General features: G+C 41.1%; 2 protein-coding genes and 1 long non-coding RNA gene across 49 annotated transcripts in view; 2 read left to right on the top strand and 1 right to left on the bottom strand.

Annotated features, from left to right (window-relative positions):
* AFAP1L1 (actin filament associated protein 1 like 1) overlaps positions 1–14,129 on the top strand; it is a 76,118-nt gene extending 61,989 nt beyond the window's left edge. For 4 of the 6 annotated variants that reach the window (XM_086412352.1, XM_086412354.1, XM_086412349.1 and 1 more), the window contains 4 exons: positions 5,484–5,648; positions 7,559–7,737; positions 10,806–10,934; positions 12,362–14,129. In XM_086412352.1, coding sequence (XP_086268478.1) covers positions 5,484–5,648; positions 7,559–7,737; positions 10,806–10,934; positions 12,362–12,385 — 497 coding nt within the window. In that variant the 3' untranslated portion in view covers positions 12,386–14,129. The remainder of the gene's footprint in view (positions 1–5,483; positions 5,649–7,558; positions 7,738–10,805; positions 10,935–12,361) is intronic. The other 2 variants (XM_086412353.1, XM_086412355.1) reach the window with 1 other exon arrangement.
* LOC147369648 (uncharacterized) overlaps positions 1–16,676 on the bottom strand; it is a 118,899-nt gene extending 102,223 nt beyond the window's left edge. For 14 of the 40 annotated variants that reach the window (XR_015167708.1, XR_015167706.1, XR_015167696.1 and 11 more), the window contains exons 1-2: positions 16,473–16,631; positions 3,439–3,591 (exon numbers count right to left, since the gene is read on the bottom strand). This is a non-coding gene — a long non-coding RNA (uncharacterized LOC147369648). Of the gene's footprint in view, positions 1–3,438; positions 3,592–10,472; positions 10,520–11,494; positions 11,601–12,288; positions 12,382–13,571; positions 13,685–16,472 lie in introns of those variants that run through there. The other 26 variants (XR_015167682.1, XR_015167683.1, XR_015167687.1 and 23 more) reach the window with 10 other exon arrangements.
* Positions 16,665–25,636, top strand: GRPEL2 (GrpE like 2, mitochondrial). 3 transcript variants are annotated; one of them, XM_086412368.1, is made up of 5 exons: positions 16,665–16,756; positions 16,898–17,048; positions 18,984–19,137; positions 20,228–20,309; positions 22,440–25,636. In XM_086412368.1, the coding sequence occupies exons 1-5, from the start codon at positions 16,738–16,740 to the stop codon at positions 22,802–22,804; spliced, it is 771 nt and encodes a 256-aa protein (XP_086268494.1). In that variant the 5' UTR covers positions 16,665–16,737; the 3' UTR covers positions 22,805–25,636. The 3 variants fall into 3 exon arrangements, with proteins under 3 accessions (XP_086268494.1, XP_086268495.1, XP_086268496.1); XM_086412369.1 differs by having other exon boundaries at positions 16,898–16,976; XM_086412370.1 differs by lacking the exon at positions 16,898–17,048.
* The last annotated feature ends 909 nt before the right edge of the window (positions 25,637–26,545 follow it).

Here is a 26,545-nt window from a genome sequence, read left to right on the forward strand (position 1 = left end):
AACTCCTGGAGTTCACCCAGACTCACGTCCATTGAGTCAGTGATGCCATCCAGCCATCTCATCCTCTGTCGTCCCCTTCTCCTCCTGCCCCCAATCCCTCCCAGCATCAGAGTCTTTTCTAATGAGTCAACTCTTTGCATGAGGTGGCCAAAGGACTGGAGTTTCAGCTTTAGTATCATTCCTTTCAAAGAAATCCCAGGGCTGATCTCCTTCAGAATGGACTGGTTGGATCTCCTTGCAGTCCAAGGTACTCTCAAGAGTCTTTTCCAACACCACAGTTCAAAAGCATCAATTCTTCGGTGCTCAGCTTTCTTCACAGTCCAACTCTCACATCCATACATGACCACTGGAAAAACCATAGCCTTGACTAGACAGACCTGTGTTGGCAAAGTAATGTCTCTGCTTTTCAATATGCTATCTAGGTTGGTCATAACTTTCCTTCCAAGGAGTAAGTGTCTTTTAATTTCATGGCTGCAGTCACCATCTGCAGTGATTTTGGAGCCCAAAAAAATAAAGTCTGACACTACAGGTGGCCAAAAAGCATATAAAAAGATGCTCAACATCATAGTATATGAGAAATGCAAATCAAAACATCATCAAAAAGTCTATAAATAATAAATGCTGGAGAGGGTGTGGAGAAAAAGGAATCCACCTACACTGTTCGTGGGAATGTAAATTAGTACAACCACCATGGAGAACAGTATGGAGGCTCCTTAAAAACCTACAAATAGAACTACCATATGATCCAGCAATCCCACTCCTGGGCATATATCCAGAAAAAAAAACAATTTGAAAAGATATATGGACCCCAATGAATTTTAAAAAGACACATGGACCCCAGTGTTCACTGCAACACCATTTACAATAGCTAGAGACATGGAAGCAACCTAAATGTCCATCAACAGAGGAATGGATAAAAAAGATGTGGTACATAAATGCAATGGAATATTACTCAACCATAAAAAAGAACAAAATAATGCCATTTGCAGCAATATGGATGGACCTAGAGATTATCACACTAAGTGAAGTCAGACAGAAAAAGACAAATATATGGTATCACTCATATGCGGAATCTATTTCTTTAAATGATATAAATGAACTTATTTGCAAACTAGAAATAGACTTACAGATATCAAAACAAATGTATGGTAACCAAAGGGTAAATATGGGGGGTGGAGAATAAATCAGGAGCTTGAGATTAACATACACACACAGCTATAGAGAGGATAGAAAACCAACAAGGACCTGCCTACTGTATAGCACAAGGAACTCTACTCAATACTCTGTGATAACTATATGAGAAAAGAATCTGATAAAAAATGAATATATGTATGTGTATAATTAGTCACTTTGCTGTACAACTGAAGCACAATATTTTAAATCAACTATGTCAGTAAAAATTAAAAAAAAAAAACAGACAAAAAGAGTGGATACAGATGTGACATACATATATACAATGAAATACTGCTCAGCCATTAAAAAGAGTGAAGTCCTGCCGTTTGCAAGAACACAGATGGCCTTAAACAGTATCATGCTAAGTGAAATAAGTCAGACAGAGAAAGGCAAATACATATAATTTCACTTATACATGAAATCTGAAAAAAACAAGCAAACATAACAAATAGAAACAAAGTCATAGATACAGAGAACAATAGGGGGTTGCCAGAGGGGAGGGGGCCGGGGGAGGAGAGCAGTGAAGGAGATTAAGAGGTACAGATTTCCTGTTATAAAATAAATGAGCCATGGGTATGAAATGTACAGTTCAGGGAATATAGTCAACAATTACATGATAACTTTGTATGGTGACAGCTGGTAACTAGACTTATCGTGGTGATCATTTTAAAATGTATAGAAATATCAAATCACTATGTTATATACCAGGAACTAATATACAATACTGTAGGTTCAATACATTAATAGTTCAAAAACAAACAAGCTTATAGAAAAAGATCAGATTTGTGGCTACCAGGGGCAGGGAGTATGGGGAGAAGGACTGGATGAGGACAGTCAAAAGGTATAAACTCCAGTTCGAAGATGAATAAATACTAGAGATGTAATGTACAACATGATGAATATAATTAACACCGTTCTATGTTACATATGAAAGAGAAAAGAGTAAATGCTAAGAGTTCTCATCACAAGGAAAAACATTTTTTTCTATTTCTTTAAATTTGTATCTACACAGATAATGACTGTTCACTAAACTTGTGGTAATCATTTCATGATTTATGTAGGTCAAATCATTATGCAGTATACTTTAAACTTACACAGTGTGCTGTGCTTAGTCACTCAGTCATGTCCAATTCTTTGAGACCCCATGGACAGTAGCCCACCAGGTTCCTCTGTCCATGGGATTCTCCAGGCAAGAATACTGGAATGGGTTGCCATGCCCTCCTCCAGGGGATCTTCCCAACCCAGGGATCGAACCCAGGTCTCCCTCATTGCAAGCAAATTCTTTACCATCTGAGCCACCAGGGAAGCCGATACTTTAAACTTACACAGTGCTATGTCAATTATTTCAATAAAACTGGGGAAAAAAAGTCTGAGAAATGTCACAGCCAAGAACCTGAGGAGACATGATGACTAAATGTAATGTGGTATCTCTGCAACAGAAAAGGACATTGGATAAATTCTAAGTAAATTTAATGAAGTATGAGCTTCAGTTGGTTAAAAAAAAAAAAAAAAACCAAGTAAGATGACATTGTTCTATCAAATGGCTCAAGAGCACATTTGAACTGGCAAAAGAATCAGTAAACCTCATGATAAATCAATAGAGATTTTGCATTTAAAATAACAGAAAAAAGAACAAAGAAAAATAAACAGAGCCTCAGAGAAATGTGAGACACACCATTAAGAGTACTAACATATACATAAAGGGAGTATTAGAAGGAGAGAAGAAAAAGAGGAGCATAAGAAATATTAAAAGAAATAATAGCTGAAAAGTTGCCAAATTTATTGAAATCATTAATTTACCATATAGGAAATTCAGTGAAGTTCTAGTAGGATAAAGGCAAAGAGATCCACAAAAGACACATCACACTTCCTGGAGGTCTTCCATGGAGGTCCAGTGAATAAGAATCCTCCTGCTAATGCAGGCAGGGGACACGGATTCAATCCAATGCCTGGTCCAAGAAGATTGCACATGCCGTGCAGCAACTAAGCCCAGGCACCACCATTACTGAGCACTTGCACTGCAAATACTGAAGCCTGCCATGCACCTAGAGCCTGTGCTGCGCAACAAGAGAACCACTGCAATGACAAGCCCATGCACGGCAAAAAGGAGCAGCCCTGCTCACTACAACCAGAGGCACGCAGCAACCAAGTCCCAGCGCAACCAACAAATAAACCATTTCTAAAAGACACATCATGCTAAAATGCTAAAGCCAAAAGCAAGGAGAAAATCTTGAAAGTAGAAAAGAAAATCAACTCATCACTTACAGAGGATGAAAATCTTTAACACTCAAGCATTACAGGGTTGGGTGTGAGGTAAGCCGCTCTCCGCGGTGCTGACACAGCAAGGTGGCTCGGAATGGTGGCTCCCAAAGGCGAGTCTACTTGCTGGTTTGGTCCATTAAGAAAGTTTTCACTCATCTGCAATGAAATGAGAAAAATAAGCATAGTGCATGAAGTTTTTCATAAAGTTAATTCTACTCAATATAAATGACTATTCTACATTTGTGTCCAACTTCTGATGTTAAAATATTATTCTGCTAAACAGTGGCAATAATAATAATATTGGTAGTTTTAAGGTCTTTATATTGTCAACAATATAATGCTGACAGTCCTTTGTTGGTATCCCTATTTTTTCTGTGAATATTTTTTTACGTTTTTTTTTAATTGAAGTATGTGAGTCTCAGTGAACTCCGGGAGTTGGTGATGGACAGGGAGGCCTGGCATACTGCAATTCATGGGGTCGCAAAGAGTCGGACACGACTGAGCGACTGATCTGATCTGATCTGATAGTTGATTTACAATGTGGTGTTAGTTACAAGTGTACAGTAAAGTGAATCAGGATATCCCTATTTAAATTTTACCAGTTTATAAAATCCAAAAGTCTGAAAGCCAACTCCTTTGGGATGCTATTGTATAGCTGGGAAGTACAGGGAGCCATGCGCCCCCTTCTCAGCCCTCCATGCTTTATTTATAATGAGGTTTGAATTGTAGAGTAGTTAAAGTAGGAACTGATTTTTAAATAGGCCATGGGTGACCACTGCAATCCCTACGGAGCTACAGAGACAAGATCCCCCATTTACCAGCAAACTGTGGGAATTGCTCCACACCCACTTACAAAGGACTATGTGTGACTGACTGTAGCATAAAAAAATAAATAAATAAAACTTTCACTAAGAGGTTAGACTATGGCCTTGCTCAAGCTTGGCAGTATTTCATAGCATGGATCCTTGAGTCAGATAGACATGAGCTCAAACCTGGGTTCTCCCATCATTAGCAGTGAGACCTAACCTCTTGCGCCTCAGTTTTCCCAACAATAAAGCAGAGCAAATAACAGTAACTTTTGTGAGGATTAAATAGAAATGCAGATAAATTATCTAGTATATAGTAAGCAGTCAATAAATTTTTGCCATAATAATTTGTTGTTACTGCCCACCATAGTGTAAAGCCTATAGTAGAATACTAGGTCTCTCTTCCCCCTGCCCCCCTCCTTTTCCCAGTAATAAAACAGGCAATGCCTGACTTTATCCCCAGGTCTCAATTCTCTGTAGATCTGTGTTACATGTAGCTGTCTATCCTCTATGCACTGAAAGTTAACTATAAAAATGCCCTTTTAAAACAAAAATATATATACATCACAAAATCTATTTTAAATTATTATCTAACATTTACTAAGCTCTATTTGCCAGGTACTATTTACCAAGCACTTTTCGTGAATTATCTCTTTAAAACCTTATCACAATGCCAAGAGCTAAATCTGATTGATATCCATATTGACAAATGAGGAAACTAAAGCTAGGAGAAGGCACAAAAACACCACATCCACTTTGCCTGATGCCACACAACCAGTAATGGGCAAAAGAAAACACAGACCTTCATCTGTCTGGTTCTAAGGCCCTTGTAGGGCTTTCCCTGGTGGCTCAGTGGCAAAGAATCTGCCTGCCAGAGCAGGAGATGCAGGTTCAACACTGGGTCAGAAGATCCCCAAGAGAAGGAAATGGCAACCCACTCCAGCATTCTTGCCTGGGAAATCCCATGGACAGAGGAGCCTGGCAGGCTACAGGCCATGGGGTCACAAGAGTTGGACACAACCTAGCTACCTAACAACAACAAAGCCCTTCTTCCTCACCCCTGTGCACTATGGCCTCCCTTTGGCTCCTAGTTTCCTCTCCTTCACACTAAATATATCTAGGGGTATGGACCTAAATATTCCCATTTTATGGACAGATTGAGGCTGAGAGAGAAGCTAGCACCACCCAAGTACTCTCACCAGAGCTCAGAATTGAGGACCTTTTCCTGCCTCATTTCTGCAGGTGCCCATCAGTATAAGTACGGTAAGAACCGAGCTGAGGAGGATGCCAGGAGGTACCTGGTAGAAAAAGAGAAGCTGGAGAAAGAGAAAGAGACAATCCGGACAGAGCTGATGGTGCTGCGGCAGGAAAAGAGGGAACTAAAGGAAGCCATTCGGAACAACCCAGGTATCTATGGGGTGTGGCCCTGAGCATATGAGGGGCTCACACTTGAGCTTTGACACCTCTCCTAGTACTAGCCACCTGGCTTCTTACCAGGAACAGGTAGGTTTCTCCTCCCCTTTCTACTCCTCCTCACCACCACCACCATCACCATCTCTCCTGACTAATGAAAGTGCCACTGATTGAGTAACTGTTTTTAGAGTGAGGGGATGAAAAAGTAACACAAATGTATATACTTAATGTGGTAAAATGAGATCTGATTTTAGAAAATTTAAAACATGAAAAACATAGTGTGCTTTAGAATCAAGGAAGAGATATCATTTTGAACCTCACATTAACTCATTATTCACAGCTATGTACTAAGGACCCAAATGTGTGAAACATTGGTCCAGGCGCTGAGAGTAATGGACAGTGACACTTCACCAGTATCCCCTTCTGAAACCCAGGACCATGACCTCGGCAGGCCCTGTATACCCTGGGCTCCTCTACGCCCCACTTTCTGCCATTTTTCTGTTGAATTCTCTCTATAGCTGCAGTTCAGCACACTTTCAGACTGAGGTTTCTGAACATGTTGCAGGGAAATGGAAGTCCTATCCTTATATAAAATATGTTCAAGGTCACATAGCCCCAAGAGAATCTGATGGAACCTATGGACCCTTTCCTAAGGGAGAAAACCCCCACAAATCACAATGTTGCAAATAATTTCAGGAGCTCAAGTGCACCCAGAGCCACAGATTGCCTAGGAATTCACAAACCTCAAACTGAGAACTTCTGGCTTAATGACTTGTTCTATGTGGTTAGGAACCAGAATCAATGGGAAGGAGACACATGAAGACAGTTTGGTTTCAATATAAAGAACTTTCTAAGAGTCAGAACTAGAGTCTGAAGCAGGTTGACTTGACTGTCCAACTTGTCCTGCTCAATTGTTTTCTATAGCATATAACTTTTTAACAGATTACTTATTGTATTTATATTGTTCTCTCTCTCACACACATACATATAAACACACAATTATAAGTTCAATAGGGCAAAGATCTTTCCCTGTTTTGTTCACTAATATATCTCAAGGGCATAGAACACGGCCTGGTACCTAACAAGCACTCAATATTTACTGAATGAATGAATAAAGAGAATCACCATTACCAGAAAACCCTCCAGTGCAACCTCTTTCAGGGCAAACAATGGAACTAATTTTTAAACCTATTAAGATGCAACACACCTCCTGACACAAGCAAACTCCTAACACAGGTTTGTTGGCTTAAACTGAATAAGCAGCAAAATCCTAGCAAGGTCTTGTGATCAGTGTAAAGCCCTGTGTTGATTCTTGGTTACAAGTCAGAAAACTTACCGGCTTAGAAATGAAAAGAAAAACATAACTGGAAACTTAAGTGATCAGGTATAGCAAAGTCCAGGAACTTAAATGATGTCACCAGGAAGCATATTCTAATTCTTGCTTCTGCCTCTCCCTACTTTGGTTTCATTCTCTGTCCCTCATGGTAGTATAAAGGCTTCACAACTCTAGCCCTCACACAGTCCAGGCAACCACTCCACAAGAGAGGCTCCTCTTCCCAATGGGCCCCATAAGCACCTTAGGATTCACTTTAACCACTGTGACCAGAAAATGAGATACAATTATGGGCCAGGTCTAAGTTATATGCCAATCTCCTGAACTGGAAGTGAGGTCAACCCCATTCAATCTATAGGGAAAGAGAGGGGAATGGGGAAATGGATAGTGGGCAGATAAAGATCACAAAACCCAGCACGGAGCTAGAACTGCAGGTCCCAAGTCCATTCCTTAACCAGAAGTAAGGCTAGAAAGGCCCTCTGGGAAGGCACGTTATGGCCTGTGGGGCTGCCAAACTCCCTGATGTTTCTGGCCAGGCTCAGCTATTTCTCATAGATGTCTTTGGACACAGGGGCAAAGTTAAAGGCTCTTGAAGAGGCTCTGGCCACCCTCGAAGCTCAGTGTCGGGCAAAGGAGGAGCACCGGATCGACCTGGAGCTGCGGCTGGTGACTGTGAAGGAGCGCTTGCAGCAGTCCCTGGCAGGGGGCCCAGCCCTGGGGCTCTCCGTCAACAGCAAGAACAAGAGTGGGGTGAGCTGCTCCTTAATCCCCTCACGTGCTACAGGCTTTCGTGATCGTTCTTTGAGGGGTAGGAGCTATCCTTATTTACAAATGAGAAAGCTAAAACCCTGAGAGGGAACATGTCATAAGTGGTACACCTGTGAAGGGGACTCTTTGGAGCAAGTTCTCTGGCCTGTGTTCTCTCCACTGAAGCACCATTATTTGACTTTTTATCCTGAATGTAATCTTAGAAGTGGCCTTGGGGTTACTGATAATATACTATACTGAATAAGAACAAACTTGTATTGATAAATTACCACAGGCTAGTGCAGCATCTTAACCTGTACGATTTCACACAATCTTCATAGCAATCCAATGAGGCAATATTGTGTATTCACCCTATCTGACAGACAAGGAAACTAAGGTTCAGATGTCAAAGTACATGCTCAAGGTCACTCAGCTAAATGGGAGTTCAGTTCAGTTCAGTCGCTCAGTCGTGTCCCACTCTTTGCGACCCCATGAATCCCAGCACGCCAGGCCTCCCTGTCCTTCACCGACTCCCGGAGTTCACTCAGACGCATGTCCATCAAGTCAGTGATGCCACCCAGCCATCTCATCCTCTGTCGTCCCCTTCTCCTCCTGCCCCCAATCCCTCCCAGCATCAGAGTCTTTTCCAATGAGTCAACTCTTCGCATGAGGTGGCCAAAGTACTGGAGTTTCAGCTTTAGTATCATTCCTTCCAAAGAAATCCCAGAGCTGATCTCCTTCAGAATGGACTGGCTGGATCTCCTTGCTGTCCAAGGGACTCTCCAGAGTCTTCTCCAACACCACAGTTCAAAAGCATCAATTCTTCGGCACTCAGCCTTCTTCACAGTCCAACTCTCACATCCATACATGACCACAGGAAAAACCATAGCCTTGACTAGATGGACCTTTGTTGGCAACGTAATGTCTCTGCTTTTCAATATGCTATATAGGATGGACATAACTTTCCTTCCAAGGAGTAAGTGTCTTATAATTTCATGGCTGCAGTCACCATCTGCAGTGATTTTGGAGCCCAAAAAAATAAAGTCTGACACTGTTTCCACTGTTTCCCCATCTATTTCCCATGAAGTGATGGGACCGGATGCCATGATCTTAGTTTTCTGAATGTTGAGCTTTAAGCCAACTTTTTCACTCTCCACTTTCACTTTCATCAAGAGGCTTTTGAGTTCCTCTTCACTTTCTGCCATAAGGGTGGTGTCATCTGCATATCTGAGGTTATTGATATTTCTCCCGGCAATCTTGATTCCAGCTTGTGCTTCTTCCAGCCCAGCGCTTCTCATGATGTACTCTGCACAGAAGTTAAATAAGCAGGGTGACAATATACAACCTTGACGTACTCCTTTTCCTATTTGGAACCAGTCTGTTGTTCCATGTCCAGTTCTCACTGTTGCTTCCTGACTTGCATACAGATTTTTCAAGAGGCAGGTCAGGTGGTCTGGTATTCCCATCTCTTTCAGAATTTTCCACAGTTTATTGTGATCCACACAGTCAAGGCTTTGGCATAGTCAATAAAGCAGAAATAGATGTTTTTCTGGAACTCTCTTGCTTTTTCCATGATCCAGCGGATGTTGGCAATTTGATCTCTGGTTCCTCTGCCTTTTCTAAAACAAGCTTGAACATCAGGAAGTTCACAATTCACATATTGCTGAAGCCTGGCTTGGAGAATTTTGAGCATTACTTTACTAGCATGTGAGATGAGTGCAATTGTGCGGTAGTTTGAGCATTCTTTACAGGATCCCAAACCCAGGAAGTCTGACTCCAGAGGCTTGCTTTAGCCATTGGTACAGGCCCCCTCCTGGGATCCCCTGTGTACCAGGCCCTATCCTCAGGGCTTTGCATCCATTGCCTCTAATGCTCCCAGCAACCCTCATGCTGAATGGGATTTCTTCAGGGCCCTCAGTCTGTATCGGTGTCTCAACCCCAGCACGACTACTAGTAATTTTGTATAGGCCCTGTCATGTGCATGTAGGATGTTTAGTAGCATCCCCAGCCTCTACCCATGTGATGCCAGGAGTTCCATGCCCAGTTATGGCAACTAAAAATGTCTCCAGAAATTGCCAAACATCCCCAGGAAGGACAAAACTGTCCCCATTTGGGAACCACTGGTCTAAATTACCAACAGTCCCATCTGTTATTCTGCTTCATGGCACTTAGCCACAGTTTGTATGTACATATATACATCTGAAAAATAGTAGAAGTGCAATAAATGCTTGTCAAATTAATAAATGTTTATACCTGCTTTTAGACAAGAAAACAGTATTCCTATTGTCATCCAAGGTCAGGCCACACCTCATGATTCAGAAGCCAGAGCAGTTTCTTCTACTCCTACACTTCCTCTCCATGGGGTCATTTCCAACCTCATTTACAGAAAAGCTCAGAGGGACAAAACAATTTCCGAGAATCACAGAGGACTGGTGGAGGAGTAGAAGTGGTTCCCTCATCCCAGATGCTTCCTCCCACCAGCATGCCCTGACATTCACATTCCACAGAGCTTTTCCCTCCACTTTTGATCCTTGTGATGGCCTTTGGACAAAGTTTTCTCTAAATTCCCTACAGGCTTAACTATTGGTATGTTACATTCAAGGAACTACATCCAGCAAGATACTAAGCAATCACCTGAAAATTTTAAGGAATAAAGGCAGTGTAAAAAACGTGAAGGAATGCAGAAGAGAGGTTAAGAGACAGGACTGTGGGATTTAAATCCCAGCTGTCTCACTCACCAGCTTTATGGCCTTGAGCAGTGACTTTACCTTCTCATTTTCCTTATCTGTAAAATGTAACAATATAATAAGCATCTGCTTTAAATACTGAAAAAGCTAAATGAACTATGACAATTTATGCAATGTCTGGTGCACAGTGAGGATTCAGATATTTTAACTTTAGTAATTTTAGTCATTTAATCATAAATTTATTCCAAGGCCCTCAGGTATTTTGCACCCCTTACCCTGTTTGATGCTGACATATTTGGACAATGTCTTCTACTGGCATTCTTTGAAGGGCAGGCTGTGTGAGTACTAGACTTCACCAGTGTAACTATGTCTTGTCATCAACAGGAAACTGCAAATAAACCCCAGAACAATGTCCCAGAGCAACCTCTCCCTGTCAATTGTGTTTCCGAGTTACGGAAGAGGAGCCCATCCATCATAAACTCCAATCAAGGAAGGGTGCTACAAAAAGCCAAGGTACCATGACACTTTGGCTAATCAAAATTCAGAGACCCGGAAGCTTCCTTTCTATAGAACCTCACCAAGAACAAAAAAAACCAGCTAGTGAGAAAGACAGAGATTTGCCAATATATCCATGCAGTAAAACTCAAACTTTGCTCAGAAAGCAAGACCCTCAAATCTCCTTTGGAAGCTATTTACTCTTTCTTAATACATAATTCTACCAAGCTTTGGTTTCTGAACCTACAGTATGTCTTGAGACAAGAAAGGCCCCGTTTAATAGGTGAGGAAACTGAGTAAAGGGACTTGCCCAGGGTTACGCAGGGCATCACCGAGAGAGCTGGGATGCAAACCCATCTCTTCCAGCTCCCAGTCAACAGCTCACTCCATGAGATTGGAGTGAAACTTGGGGCCAGCTGTGTTCCAGAACTTTTTGAATTTTAGAAAGGTAATGTGGTGCATATACTATATATGATGAAAAACCCCAAGTTCTCAGGAGGTACTCTGTAAGCAAACATGTTGATAATTCTATAGCAAGACACAAACATTCACAGCACATTAAACAGACTTCAAACAACCTCATATCAGGTCAGGCCAGGCCACTGAATCTGTGCCAAAACACTTGAAAAAGATTCTGGTCTCAGAGCTGTCTGGTTTCAAAATTGAAGATAAGAAAGTGTGGACCTGAAAACAAATACCTGAGCATTAGGACAGGAGATAAGAGAAGTAACCAGCCCAAGGCCAGACCACCTAGACAAGACATCAGCAAACTTTTTCGGGAAAGGGCCAGACAGTAAATATTTGATGCTCTGTGGACCACACGGTCTCTTTCACAACCACTCACCTCTGCCATCATAGTAGGAAAGCAGTCATAGACAATATGTAAAGAAGTGGCTGACATGTCAGTGACCCAATAAAACTTTGTTTATGGACCCAACTTTGAATATCACATAAATTTCAGGTGTCGTGAAAAAAAATTTTTTTGAAATATTAAAATCTGAATACCATTCTTAGCTGATGGGTCATACAAAAATATGTAGTGAGCCAGATTTGATCCATGAGCCAGAGTTTGCTTCTCCTTGATCCTTATGGGCCACTGGATGAACTCTGGATTTTATTCTAACATAATGGAAAGTCATTGGCAAATCTGGACCAAGGAATTCTGGGGTATGAATTACATTTTTAAAAGACCATTCTGGCTACTATGTTGAAAATGGATGGGGGGATAGAGAGATCAGTTAGGAGAATTCTGACGAGAGATTAGAAAAGTTTAGTGGAGGTGATAGGAAGTAGCTGGTTTTGGAGGTAGAGAAGGACTTGCTGCTGAGGATGTGGAGGATACGGAAAAGAAAGAAATCAAGGATGTTTTTACCTTGTTTTCATCCTGCAAGTTACATCTGAATATTCAACAAACCGATTTTTTTTCCTGTTTTTCTGTTATTCAGGAATGGGAAATGAAGAAGACCTAGAAAAAAGATGAGGATTTCATCCAAAGGAAATAACACCTTGTCCATCCAAGGCGAAGCCTTTTCACAAGGAGACATCAGAAGACTGGAAGTAGCCCAAACTCTCTGGCCATCCCAAAGACCTTTATTGTCTGCATGATTATAGGGTATATGGGAAGAAAAGAAGTAGAAAAGGGAAATAGAGGGCATCCTTATAACTTTACAGAGGGTGGAAATGGGGGCGGAGGGAGACAGAAATCTCTACAGTTGTAAGGTTTTGTTGAATGTCTTTGCCTTCCTCTCTGAAGAAGAAAAATGAAAGCACATGTGAATAAGCCATTCCATCCCCTTCTCAGCATCCCATTCCCAGTCCATAGGAAAAAGGAAGGTCTTGAGGCATCAGTGGTGCAGTACAGAGAGATGGGACTTGATCATCTGACAACACCTGTGCCAAATGGATTCACACTGGGCTTTACTGACAATCTCTAGGCAAAACAGGCTGAAAAATCAATACCATTATCCCTATTCGCATGAAGTGAACAAAAACTACAGAGATTATGCAAATTCTACAATCATTCCTCATGACACAGATTCTAGAATCCCAGATTTGAGTGTTTTCAAATCAGAGATCTGGCACAGAGGAGTTTAGCAGGCCAAGAAGTTCAGCAGCTGACATATTTTAAGCTCACAGTGCTACTCAGAAACACAGGTTTCTAATGTCCACAGAATGTTGCAGGCACTGTAAGGTGGGATCATTTGCTATCAATGAAGTTCCCTACATAATGTATACGGCACTCAGGCTCTGGGAGCTATGATTACTATGATCAGATATCCAGGTGATACTCTTTATGTCTTTAACCTTACTTCGCACTTGGAGACCCACCATCCACCCTTTCAACCCTACTATCAAGTAAACCTATCACAGAAAACCAAGAGGATGGTGGCTCATTTATGCCACAGGGGTGCTAAACCGTTTATAAACATTTGATATGTTTATAGAAGAGCAGGGACCTCAAGTCCCAGGCAGTCTTCTAACTGTGCCATTCATTACTTTATCAACACTGTAGGCCCATTACAGGCCTTCACCACCTTTCCCTCCAATAAAGATAAAAATCATTTAAATGCAAAAGCTCAAAGGTTAACTCAAGGGGAAAGAAAGGAAATCCTAGAGAAGCCTCTGGACACTCTGGGCTGCACACACTTTACTTACCTAAGGCTTTACACACTTGAGCCTCACCCAAACTGTATCACCCTCTGAGGGAGCAGCAGACCAAAGCAAGTAAAATAACCTGACCAAAAGCACCCAGCTGTCAGTGGCAGAATATGAGGCTTAGGGCTGATAAGCCTGGATCCAGACAAGGCTGCTTGAGCTCCGCCTCTGCCATTTACCAGCTGTGACTTTGACCTCTGATTGTTTCACCTGTGAAAACCATGTTAACAATGCTACTCTTCTCCCAAGACTACTGGGGGGATTCAATGAGATAACACACAGGAAGCATCTTGCACACTGTCCAAGAAATAGGAAAGGTTCAGCCATAGTGGTTATTAGCTAGATAAGAAACACCTGACTCAAATTTTGCGTCCTTTCCGCTAAAGAAATGACTTTCACATGGTTTTAACAACCATTAAAGGCTAAAAGGTAACCAATCCATAATTGACATCTTTCATCCAAATTCCACCTGAGTGTCTTCAATGACAATGGAGCTCACATAAACTGCACTGCCAATGTTCTTCCTTAAAATATAGATCCTGGAATGGCACCCAGCAATTCAACTGTGTATGTGATGTGTGTCACATTCTTTCCTACAGTTATTTTTAGTTATTTTGAGTGCCTTTTCCCACCAATAGATCTTGGCTCTTTGAAGGGGTTACCCTACAAAATTAATAATTAACATTTACTGAGCACTCACCATGCATCAGGCACTGTTAGCGATGACTGGCTTACAAGACATACAACCCGTGCAGTCACAGAGGGCCCCATGCCTAGCAGGGCTCTGTGCTTGGTTTATTGCTCTGTTACCCACTCAGTAATCTTGAGCAAAGGGCTCCACACTTTACTTTTGCCTTTTATGTAGCCAAAGCTGATGCTAATTACTTCTCTAGGTATTTTCCCTTTAATCTTCACCAAAACCCTGTGAAATAGGTTCTGTTATCCCAGTTTTCACAGTTCAGGAAATGGAAGCCCAGAAAAGTTAGGTAATTTATTCAAGTCCACATTTAAGAAGTGGTGGAGTCGGCATTTGAATACATGGAGTCTGACCCTAGAATCCCCCTCCTCTTGGTTCCAAGGTTCTACTTCACTCATGTCCTCCCTCCTTCGCAGTGCAGCATTCAGAAGCACACAAGCACCTAATGAGTGGATGCAGCACACCTGGTGTAACTTAGCTACCAGACGCTTTAACAAAATGGCTACAGCGTGGATGCCACTTCTGGTTTGGTTGTTTTTCCAAAGGGTAGGGCCATGGTTCTAAGGTGGACTTGAAGCTCCATCCTCCCCAGTATTGCAAAGCATTTAGATTATTAGATTTCTAGTATCATTGTATCCTCAGTGGGGGTCCTTGAGCAGGTTCACCAACCTCTCTGAGCCTGTTTTCTCCTATGTAAGAGAATCATGATCACTCCTTAACCCATGTTTTCCTAAGGTCAAAAGGAAACAGAAGGTTGCTGATTATAACACATTTGAGCCAGGCCTTGGACAGAATATAAGGAGACTCCAGCTTTCTCTTTATGAAACTCACAAACAAGCAGAGAAAAACTATGACTCAAACAGCTACAGTACGAACGAGCCACGCTAAGGTGAAGATTCAGAAGAAGGCACACTCCTCCTTCCTTAAAAAACTTTTTTGACATTAAGGATTATCCAGTAACTAGTCTGGCAACTCCAAGTATCCACAACTCACAACCTGTCAATTTTCCATACTAAATCTAAAATTCATCCATTTCTTCCCATCTCCACTGACACCATCCAACTTCATTAATTCATTTAACAAATACTAGAACATCTACCGGAGAAGGAAATAGCAACCCACTCCAGTATTCTTGCCTAGAGAATCCTGTGGACAGAGGGGCCTGGTGGGCTGCTGTCAACAGGGTCGCACAGAGTCAGACACGACTGAAGCAACTTTGCATGCATGCATTGGAGAAGGAAATGGCAACCCACTCCAGTATTCTTGCCTGGAGAATCCCAAGGTCAGAGGAGCCTGGTGGGGTCGCACAGAGTCAGACACGACTGAAGTGACTTAGCAGCAGCAGTACATGCTGCTGCTAAGTCACTTCAGTCGTATCTCACTCTGTGCGACCCCATAGACGGGAGCCCACCAGGCTCCCCTGCCCCTGTACTAGATGTCAGAAATCACAGCTGTGAACAAGGCAGACACTCTCATGAAGCTTACACTAAAAACAAAAACAAACTGCTGGATATACCTAAAATAGTAGTTATTTTAGATAAGGTGGTTACAAACGTCTCTCTGGTGAGGTAATCCCAGGACAGGACACACCCCTTCCCTGCATGGACCCGTCCAACAGCTCGTTTCCCCACTTCTTAGACCCAATCTCCTCCACACTACGGTCAGTGGCCCCTTAAACTCGTAATGGCACTGTAACATTCAAGTTCTTTAGACAAAAAGATTTTGAACAACTACACTAGGACACTGTTCCACTGTTTATTAAATATGAACAGACCAAAAAGAAAAAATAAAATCTCTGCCCTAATGGAGTGTACACATTAGTGAGGAGAAATTAAAAAATACACATTTCGAATCACAGTAAGTCGAGGGGGGAGGGGGAACTGACGAAAAAGACTTTGCAGATGCTGTTTCTTTCTACCTGAACCATTTGCCTTCTCTTTTCATTTACTCGTTACTCCGCTTTCAGGTCAAACGTTATTTCCCCTGGGAAAACGCCCCACACTAGGTCATATCGTATTCTAGGGTTCCGCAACGCCAAGCCCCTCGCGTTTAAATAAGGGTCATATTTTGACCTCATATGGTGTTTGCACCTTGTGTAAAACCTCATGTAAGCTCCTTGAGGGCACAAGTGTTACTCCCTGTGGTCGCCGCGTATTCCGCGCCTAGCACTGAACCCACTCCCTTGCCACAGGAAACCAACCTACCCGCGGAACACGCCAGGGACCGGAAGAGTTGCGTTGCTTAAAGACCGGGTAGGGAACTGCACAGGAGCAACCAACAAGTGGCGTTCCCATCCGGGGCCCTAAGAGAAAAAAGCCCGCGAAGGCTGCTGGGAAGCGTGGTTTTTGAAGCGAACGTAGCTCGTCATTTGGGGCAAGTGCGCATGCGCTGCTTCCGTAAGCCGAGGTGGGAACATGGCCGCCAGGCTCCTGTGGGCGGTCCGTCGGCGGATGCAGCCCCTGGCCGCCCATGCCGCGTCCGAGGGCAGGTAAGCGAGGCAGGTGGGGATTGGGAACTTGAGGACAATGAGGGACGAGCGATCTGAAGGGGCAGTTTGGGGCTGGAGGACGCGGGGACCCCTCTAGCCTCTCGGCTTCTACAACTGGGCGCTCACGGCCCCATCTTGCAGAGCGGGAAACTGAGGTTCACAGCCGCGCCTCCTTGTCTGGCCGACGTACGTTGGAAGATCCGAGGTCACGCCCTCGGAGGTGGGAATTGTTCTTCCGACTGAACTGGGGACGTGCCTTTCCCGCCCCTTTCTCCAGCTTTGGCGCTTACAGGTGACGGGATTCTTTTCCTAGCACCCTGAATGAACATAATGAGGAACCAATATCTGAGCTTCACTTTTCCTGTAAGAAAAAGGAGGGCGTTGGACTTTGCCAGACGGCCCTTCCACCTGCCTTCAGGAGTTTAAGTTCTGGTTGCTGCTTTTATCATTGCAGCAGCTTTTTTTGATCACTTATCTTGCCGATTGCAGAACTATGGGTAGTTCTTTTTATTCTCCCGTTTAATTGGGGGAAACTGTGGTTTAGAAATTTTGAGTAATGTCTCCAAACTTAAATACCCATGAAGTGGTGGAATTCAGACTGAAAACCAGTCAGGGCTGTAGAATCGGCCCTTTTAATTAGTGACCAATGTTCGTTATTCTCAGGGACGATTCCCTGTTGACAGTTTCTTTACCAGAAAAAATAAAAATTGCTGAGTAGGGGGATGGATAAGGTTGGATCTCTGAAAAGTAAATTAGGGTGAAATCCAAAAATTTTGCATAACTATTTGTCCCCTTTTTTACCATAACACACCTGACCCAGCACTAGGATGAGAGGTTGAATTCTGGGTTTCAAGCTTTTTTCCCCTAATCTTTTTGGCAGTTTTTGGTGTAGGGAAGTGATCGGGAGCAAAATGGTTCCTTCTAATAAAATTTTTCCCCACTCCAGTTCTGAAAGAGTAGCAATTGAATGAATCCACCACAACTTCCCTCTTTCTCATGATTTGGGCCCTAGCCATGTTCCCTTCAACTGGCCCTGAGGATATTTTGACCTATTCTTAATTGGATAAATGTTGTTTTTTAGGACTTTAGGAGGAAGGATCTATTTCACCCTGTTTGATGACCACATTTTCTGAACTAAAAATTGGTAATCATGTATAATTTGACATAGGATTATAATAACTGAATTCAGGACTAGCATGAAAGATAAAAAGTAATCTTGACCACACACTTAAACTGATGGTTCCTTCTTCCCTTTCTTGAACTAAACTCCTTTACCCCTACTAAGCGTTCATTTAGATTTCACCTTAGTGGCCACTCTTCAGTATATGCCAGTTTATATAAATAAACTATTTGTTTTTAAGACCTTTTGCACCCACAGATTTTCTTGATGGTTTTACTTCAAGTTAAATTATGAGGACCCAGGAGGTGTAATGGAAACTTCCTTGAACAGGGGGTTCAAAACTGCTGCAATCCAAAATCTACAAACCCCTATTCTAAAATGTTTGTGTAAACTGAACTACATATCTATATGATCTATTTCATTCACCTGTTCACAGTCCACAACATATAGTAAATGTTTTGTAAGTTTTTGATTGATTTGATTTTACATGGTAATTTCCCAACTCATTTTCTCCTAATGCAAATTCTCTTCTATAAAAGCCTTTTACTTAGAGCTTGTAAAAGCATTACAAACTTTTTTTTCTTGTATATCAAGAAAGCTTTAGAATTCTAGGCCTTACTCCAATTTGATAAGGTACCTTTACTGGGGTTAATTTTCCCTATTTATAAAATGAGAGACTGAACCTGAACTGTATGGCTTTTTGTTTTGAATTCTTGCTTCTGGCATTGTTCTGCTGGTTCTAGGTACTATAATTTGGTGTTCTCTTGCTGACTTTTGTATCCCCACTTCCAGCTATTTCTACTGCCTGATGCTCAGTATCCTGATTCAACAGTATACTAACAATGTGATCTTGAGCAGGGCATAAGCCTCTCTGAACTTTGGTTTTCTCATCTATAAAGTAGGAATGATAATAGTATTTATCTCACATATTGTGAGATGAAAAGATGATTTAATAAAATCTTGTCAACTGTATCTGGCACTTCACAAGCACATTATAAGTGTTTGTGGTGTTATTGAAACTGAAAGCACTTTGTCTAGAGAGAGTCAATCTGGGAAGCATTCCAGTCTCTGAACTTTGTTGTAACTTTGGCTGTTTGTCATGGCTAGGGGATGGCTGCATCCTTTCAGCACTGCCACTCAGAGAACTGCTGGTGAAGACTGCAATTCTGAGGACCCCCCTGATGAACTGGGACCCTCTCTTGCAGAACGAGCCTTAAAGCTAAAAGCTGTTAAACTGGAGAAGGAAGTCCAAGATTTAACAGTAGGTAGATTTTATATTATCTGTTCATATCGTCTGAAATATATATCATATTTTCTATTATCTGTTTATGTTACCTGTAGTCACATCTCTCTGGCTTAAATATTCACATAAAGTTTTTTAAGTCAGTTTTTTAAACTGTTTCCTCTAATTAGCTCTTTACTCCCTCTTGTTAGATATACTGAGCAAAATAATCTGTAGTAGTTCAAAAACATTGCCGACTACGGATACTCATCTTTGTTCAGTTTCCTGGTGTGTCACAGGACTTAGATATCTGATATTTTGGTAGTTTCAATGGAGGTACAATCCCTGGCATGTAGTAGACACTCAGTAAATATTTGTTGAATTAATGTGGTCATTTATCATTTTATTCTGCCAATCAGACTCTATCTGGCTTAATGTGCCAGTACTGTACTGACAGATTTTGAGAAATAGAGTAATTCCAAAGCAGGACCACCCAGAAAGGGCAATGAGGTTAGAGAGTATGTCTTACGAGAATAATGAAAGGAACCAGGGATTATAAGAATGAAAGAAAAAAACACTAAAGAGGCTAAATAATTGCCTTCAAATAGATGACATATGTTTTTTAATACATATTTATTGGCTGTGCTGGGTCTTAGTTGCAGCATGTGGGATCTAGTTCCCTGACCAGGAATCGAACCTGGGTCCCTTGCATTGGGAGCATGGAGTCTTAACCACTGAACCATCAAGGAAGTCCCAAGATGACATATTTTAAAAACTTACTCTTGGTTGTCCTAGAGTTTCAGTTCAACAAAAGAAAGTTGGAGGGTCGCAGTGTTGGGTGAAGACTTCAGAAAAAGCTTTTTCTGAAGATAATGAGCTTGAAAACAGTTGTTACGGATTCAAACTGCAGCCTAAATGACAGCCTATCAGAACTGTTGTAAACAGAGATTGCTTCTCTGGGAATTTGGAGTAGCTGATACAAGATTCCTATACAACTCCTAATGTTTTTGCTTGTTTGTTTTAATAAAAATCTATACCAAGGGTAAAATTTGTAAAATAAGCAAAAAGTTTCTTTTCTACCAATAAGCATTTGTTTTCTCATCATTTTGACTTTGCTTCTGATGCTCAGGTGAGATACCAGAGAGCTGTAGCTGACAGTGAAAATATAAGAAGGCGAACCCAGAGATGTGTAGAAGATGCCAAGATATTTGGTGAGAGATTTATTAATAATAAAAATATTTTTTAGTTTAAGGGCACTTACTAGCAGTTCTGCACACTGAACTTAGCAAAAAATACATCTGGGTCCTTAACCAACCTATACTATACCCTTCCTCTATTCCATAGGCTTTCTGCGCTGCTTATTGGGAATGTTGGAAAATGAACCATTTGCTGAAATAATGTTTGCCTTTATTTTCACCAGACTTTTGTTATTTTTCAAGCATGTACAGTTTTTCTAGTGCCTGTACAGGCAATTCTGTTTAACTCTTTAATGAACAAGTGAAGTGAATCATCAAGATGTTCAGAAAAGGATCCAAAGAAAATACTAAAATTTGCTTCATCTTAGCAAAACTGGTCTATATCCAGAATGTAATAATTAACTATTAATTACCAGACAACTTTCACAACTAGAGACAAAAATCATTTGTGTTACTGTCAGTGTTCTACAGCTTGCTCAGTTACAACTCAGAGGCTCTCAGACCACATGGAATCAGATAACCCTGATGGCTGTGCTAGATCAATCTGTTTTTTCACTGATGGCGTTGAATCATCTTCTTGGTTCATTTCAAAGTCTCTCAGAAATCTTTTCCTAAATGCACCACATCTTGTTCCAAATCTGTTCATGAAACTGTTAATTGAATAACAGAGATTCAAGGGTAAAAGGTAATCTGTGATGACTTGCTATACTCACAATTTAATATGGAGCATTATACTTTTACTGCACATAGAATGGAGTGCCCGAGGGGCCCTTGGATACTATTTAGTCCAGTCTCCTCTTACAGGCAAGCTAGAAAAAGTTATTTGATGTCAGATGTAGATATGAATCCACTGATCCCTGATCCCTAATCTATTTTTCTTTCCCTTGTATCACTCATACTCCTTCCTGTTCTCTGGATTTTATCTGCTATTCATACACAAGATTCGCTCCATTCGTGTCCCATCCAACGCCGTTCCTTTGGCTTAGCCTTCTGATTCTCATTCAGTGCTTTAGATACCATGTTTCAAGACTCTGAATAAATACTAACCCTGAAATTGTATTCCTAAATAACTCAGTACTGACCCCCAAATGTGTTTCTGATATTTCATCCAAGTTTTAGTCGCATATTTCCAACTATCAGGGCTCAGCAAACTGCAGCCTTTCCATCCAGACAGTACATACCTGGGAAGTCTCTCCTCTGTCATTATCTCTCTTATTGGCTGTGTGTTTTGATACAGGGCCTTAAACTTGTCCCTGGGTTAAAACTAGATCAACAAAGTCCTTTGCCCCTTACCAGCTCCTACCAGGGCTTTTGTGTTACCACACAAAAATGATATTCCTTCATTTCTATTAAGAAAAATGAAGAATGCTGCATTGAAAGTAATGAGATTTCTCAACAACTGAGTTCACTTTTATAAAGTTTATGTGACTCTAAAAAAATTAGACAAGCTTGGTGGCCTGTCTCCAGCGGACAGAACAGAGTGATTTCCTCACAAACAATAAGATATAACTTTGTAGCAGGCATTTAGAGACTTACCTCATCTATGGAGTATATTTCTTTCCTGTTCCTGTTTAGCTAATCCTCAAGAATAAACCACTCCTTTACTCCTCCTTAGTACAGTCTTGTCAACTCCTCTTTTATTATTCCCCCATCAATGAACATCTTCTTCCTATTGAGAATGCATGCCTTAGCACAAATGAGACAGGCAGGAATTTTCAAAATATATGTAAAGGTGAGTTGTTCAGTCACTCAGTCACGTCCGACTCTTTGCACCCCATGGACTGCAGCATACCAGGCCTCCCTGTCCTTCACCCCATAGATAAAACAAGCATATAAAACTAAGTCAAGTTTTTAAAAAGACACGTTTCTGAACCTTTTGTACATAGTCTTACCTAGTTCTTGGGTTCTAACGATCTTCCCCATCTCCTAAGCGGCTTCCTAGATGTATGTGTTTTAAGAGAAATGTTGGCTCATCAGTTTGGTTGCGAGGGTAATCACTGGTGATGATCCTCGAATCCCATGTGGCAATCTTTGCATTTCCTGGGGTACCTAGTATACCAGCCACCTCTTTGAGCCTTCCCCAAACTCTGCTCTCAAGAACAGTGATTTCCTCACAAACAGTAAGAGTGTCTGGTTTCTCTGTAGGAATTCAGAGTTTCTGTAAGGATTTGGTGGAGGTTGCAGACATTTTGGAGAAGACTACAGAGTGTATTTCTGAAGAAACAGAGCCTGCGGACCAGAAGCTCACTCTGGAGAAGATCTTCCGAGGATTGTCACTTTTAGAAGCAAAGCTGAAAAGTGTGTTCGCCAAACACGGCCTGGAGAAGATGACACCCATCGGTGACAAATATGACCCTCATGAGCATGAACTCATTTGTCACGTGCCAGCTGGTGTTGGGGTGCAGCCTGGCACCGTGGCATTCGTAAGGCAAGATGGCTACAAGCTTCATGGCCGCACCATTAGACTTGCCCAGGTGGAAGTGGCAGTAGAGTCTCAGAGAAGACTATGAATGGGCCCAGAGAAACTGCATGTTCTCCCAGAGTGCAGTCACCGTGATTCCTTTATTTATTAAACTAGGTTCGTATTGTACATGAGGTACTTCATGTGATCTGTTTTGGATTTAGTCATATTGGCTTTATTTCTGAGATACTCTATTGATTTAATGTGACCTGTTTGGTCTCATCAGAAGTCTTGCCATTGGGCATTTGAACAATGTGACAAGTGTTCCTGTGGCCTTATCAAAATGTGTTGAAGAAAATTATTTTAAAATTGGTACTCTGATGACTTTCAATCCAAAATCTTTTTTAAAGGTGGAAATGAGTTGTATGTTTATGTGTTTTCAACTAAACGTTCATTTCTGGTCCCTATAACAGAAATTGAATACGATCTTGAATTTGGTGGGAAGAGGAGGTGGTAGGGATTGGTTTAACATTTGGGTACTGAAATGATAAAGCTTTATAGCTGTATGAATTTAAATCATTTGGATTGATTTTTATGCACATAGATTTTCAGAGCCTACTCTTTTCATCTTATTTTTCTTCTAACCGTCTTTTGTCCTTATAGTTTCTGCCAGGTGGACTTCATATTCACACTCATTTCCCTTTTCAAATCCCATTTACAAGGCTAAGGCCCCAGGAAAGACTTGGAAGACAGAGACTGGCAAGAAATCAAGATACCAGGTCCCTTGCAAGCAAGTCTGGCCAAGAAACCTTGTGCTTTCCTTACTGAGTTGTCTTCAAATTATTTTCAGCCTCCCTGGGTGTATAATCATTTCAGGGAAATTGAGGCAGCGCCAACAGCTAATGACCTAAACTGGTCTATGCAAGTAGTTTACCATAATTTCTCTTTCCACTGGCCCTTAAATCCTCTGCCACTTTGTCAGATTTATCTTGTGATCCATGATTAGATTATGTAGGGAGGCGGTCAGGACCAAAAAATGTTAGGTTCTTATGATTCCTCATTTCATTTAGTTATAATGGGCTTGGAGTTTTTGTTTTGGGGTTTTTTTTGGGGGGGTACTCACAATTCACTACCTCTCTTACATTAACTAGCTTTATATCCTAGTTTTTTTATCTGTCTTATGTCACATGTAAACATTTAGCTCCCCTTTTATGTACTGACCTCCTAGAGGTAATGAGCCTATGTGTATATTTTTTATTTCAGTCTTATAGATAGTGTTCTATAAAAAATTTATTCAGTAAATGAGTTAGTGAATGAATGATGTATATATCAATCGAACATTAGAAAGGAGGTCTTTATAGATATTTTAATGTTAGAAGCCGCCTTAATGATCTATTCTTACCCTTTCAGTTTCTTCAGACTATGTGTGAAAACAGTCTTTTTAGGACTGGACTCAAAGAAAAAAAACAAATCTCTAAAACTAGTAAACTAAATTTCAGTGAGAACTTAAGTAAGAAACAACTAGATATTAACTTCAGTGTTTAAGATTAAACAGTTCTATAATGAACATGCAAATATACCCCCAACAGACAATTAACTGTTGTTAGGTTTAGGTTTAAGTTACTTTCCCATAAAATAAATCCATTTCTTCTAGAATCTATGACCCCATTCTGTGGGGTGGTGAAACAGCCTCTTAGACATCATAGATAGTTCAGCACACGACACAGATGCATCCTCAAAACCATCCCCTAATGGGTACTACCACCTCCACCAGATTAGACACTTTAAAAAACAAATGCATACTTCTAAGATGCAAACAAGACTGGTGGTGAGATTTTAAAACCAGAACCTCTTGGCATTCCACTAAGTACATCCTGTAAATGTAATGAGCAGTCAGATTTCACAATGGGAATTTGTCTCTTCTCTTTTGCCTTCATTCCTTTGAGAATGACAAATAGTGACAATAAGAAAGTGAGGCAATTATGATTTTCCATTTGTTCTTGGATCACTAGCTATTCATTACAAATGAATTAGAATAACCATAATTTTAGGTGTGGAATGTTCTGATTACTTGAAGAGTTTTTCAGTATTCTTTGCAACCTCCTGTTTTAGCAAGTAGATTGAGAATAATTTTAGATTCTTCTATTATTCAGTAGTTTTGCAGAGTTAAAAGTATAAATTTAGAAGCTGGAGCTGTAACAGAATCTCAAAAAGTGGAAAGGCTTTCAGGAGCCAGCACAGCATAACAGAGCATATGCTTAGTAAGCATCAACTCGAACATAATTCCCAGCCTAGTCACTTCACTCTTCTGAGCCTGCTTCCATGTTTGTAAAATAGTTACAATTCTCAAACTATTACGAGGATTAAATGAAATGTGCAAATTGCCTATTACAGTAGGCCCTCGAATATTTATTTTTATTGCTTTTTATACACATTGTTTTTTGTTTGTTTTCATAGTTGCCTAAAGTCTAGGGGAAGGGGAAGACTGGTGCTTGACTATAAAAAAATAATTTTAAGTTAATCAGTCACAGTGAATTATTTTCCTTTCAACTTCTGTTTTTTATGTGTGTCTGTTTAAACTATACTGAGGAAGTGTACATTTTTAGACTGGAGAAATAAGGTGGTCTCGGCTCTCTTATTTTCATCTTGATAGTAAAGTAAAAAGATACTGTTGGCATGTAGATGATATGTGTAAGGAAGCTTTGGCTTATGTGAAGAGGGACCTTGGTGTCTTAGTACTTAGATTTTATGAATCTTTGGTGGATTTTCCTTACCACTATAAAAGAATCATTCAGTTTGTACTGACATAAGTTACGTGGTGCTCTTTCATGGCAAAGGATTTAATAAATGAAGAAACATCCTTAAACACTAAAGCAAAATCAGAGAAGACAAAGGTGAAATATAATCTTCAGAAACGTTAATAAAACCTTAATTGAAATTACTGCGTTTCATGTATTTACTGTCTGCCAGAATCATACTGTGTATTGACATGGTCACTTCACTGATTGCTGACCGACCTGTTGACGCTCAGTGGAGGGAACTTGGGGTCTCACAGCTGCCCAGGCCAGTGGATGCAGTGCAGTCATTTTGCCTTGGTGTTGAAGTCTTGTCTGTTTTTTTACCTCCTTGACTTGCTTCCTTCTAATTTCTATGTATTTCTTCAATCTAGACTCCTATTTATTTCTGCCTTTCTGTCTGGCACTGCCTTATATTCTTGTGCCTGCTTCTTGGTTCTAATCATCTTACCTGCTTTAATCATTTTACTCGAACTGCAGAACTTCTGACCATCCTCTCAATCCAATTACTGGCATGTGGCTGCCTGCTTCCACGTGCTCTTCCCAACCTTTGCCTAGCCTTGTCTTTACCTCTGCTTCTCCACTGGCTTCCACATACCCAGCCTCCTGGCTAAGTGCCCCTCTTTGTAGCCAGCCTTTTCTGTAGTTTTGGCTTTGCATTTTCATCATTCTTCCCACCCTGGCTCCATAATCCATTGTTTCTCACAATCCCAGAGCTAGTTGGTAAGTATATCCTTACTCTTTTCCATTCTCAAATTCACTGGAGGTTTTAAAACAGCTTTGAAATCTCCTTGAATCTGAACCAGTAGATTATAGGGAGGTGACACTGCTGGTTTCTGACCCACACCTTCCTGTCTCTGGATGCTCACTCTTGATACCTGGCCATCAAACCAAAGAGCCAACTCAGGTAGCCAGTGGAGTAGAACCAAGGGCCATGGCTGAGCTTTTAGCTGACAGCCAGCACCAACCTGCCAGCCACCTTAGTGAGCCACTTTGAAAGTGGACTTTCCAGTCCCCAGTGGAACAGCCCCATCTGACATCACATGGAACAGATG

This window comes from Bos grunniens, chromosome 7 (assembly GCF_055505025.1).
Source record: "Bos grunniens cultivar Pamir isolate PY7600 chromosome 7, Bosgru_T2T1.0, whole genome shotgun sequence".
Lineage (NCBI taxonomy): Eukaryota > Metazoa > Chordata > Mammalia > Artiodactyla > Bovidae > Bos > Bos grunniens.

What these genes read in the sequence shown, in the direction of transcription:
- GRPEL2 (XM_086412368.1), top strand. An exon ending in AGGAAGTCCAAGATTTAACA is followed by an intron (nt 19,138 to 20,227) that starts GTAGGTAGATTT and finishes TCTGATGCTCAG; the next exon opens with GTGAGATACCAGAGAGCTGT. An exon ending in AGAAGATGCCAAGATATTTG is followed by an intron (nt 20,310 to 22,439) that starts GTGAGAGATTTA and finishes GTTTCTCTGTAG; the next exon opens with GAATTCAGAGTTTCTGTAAG.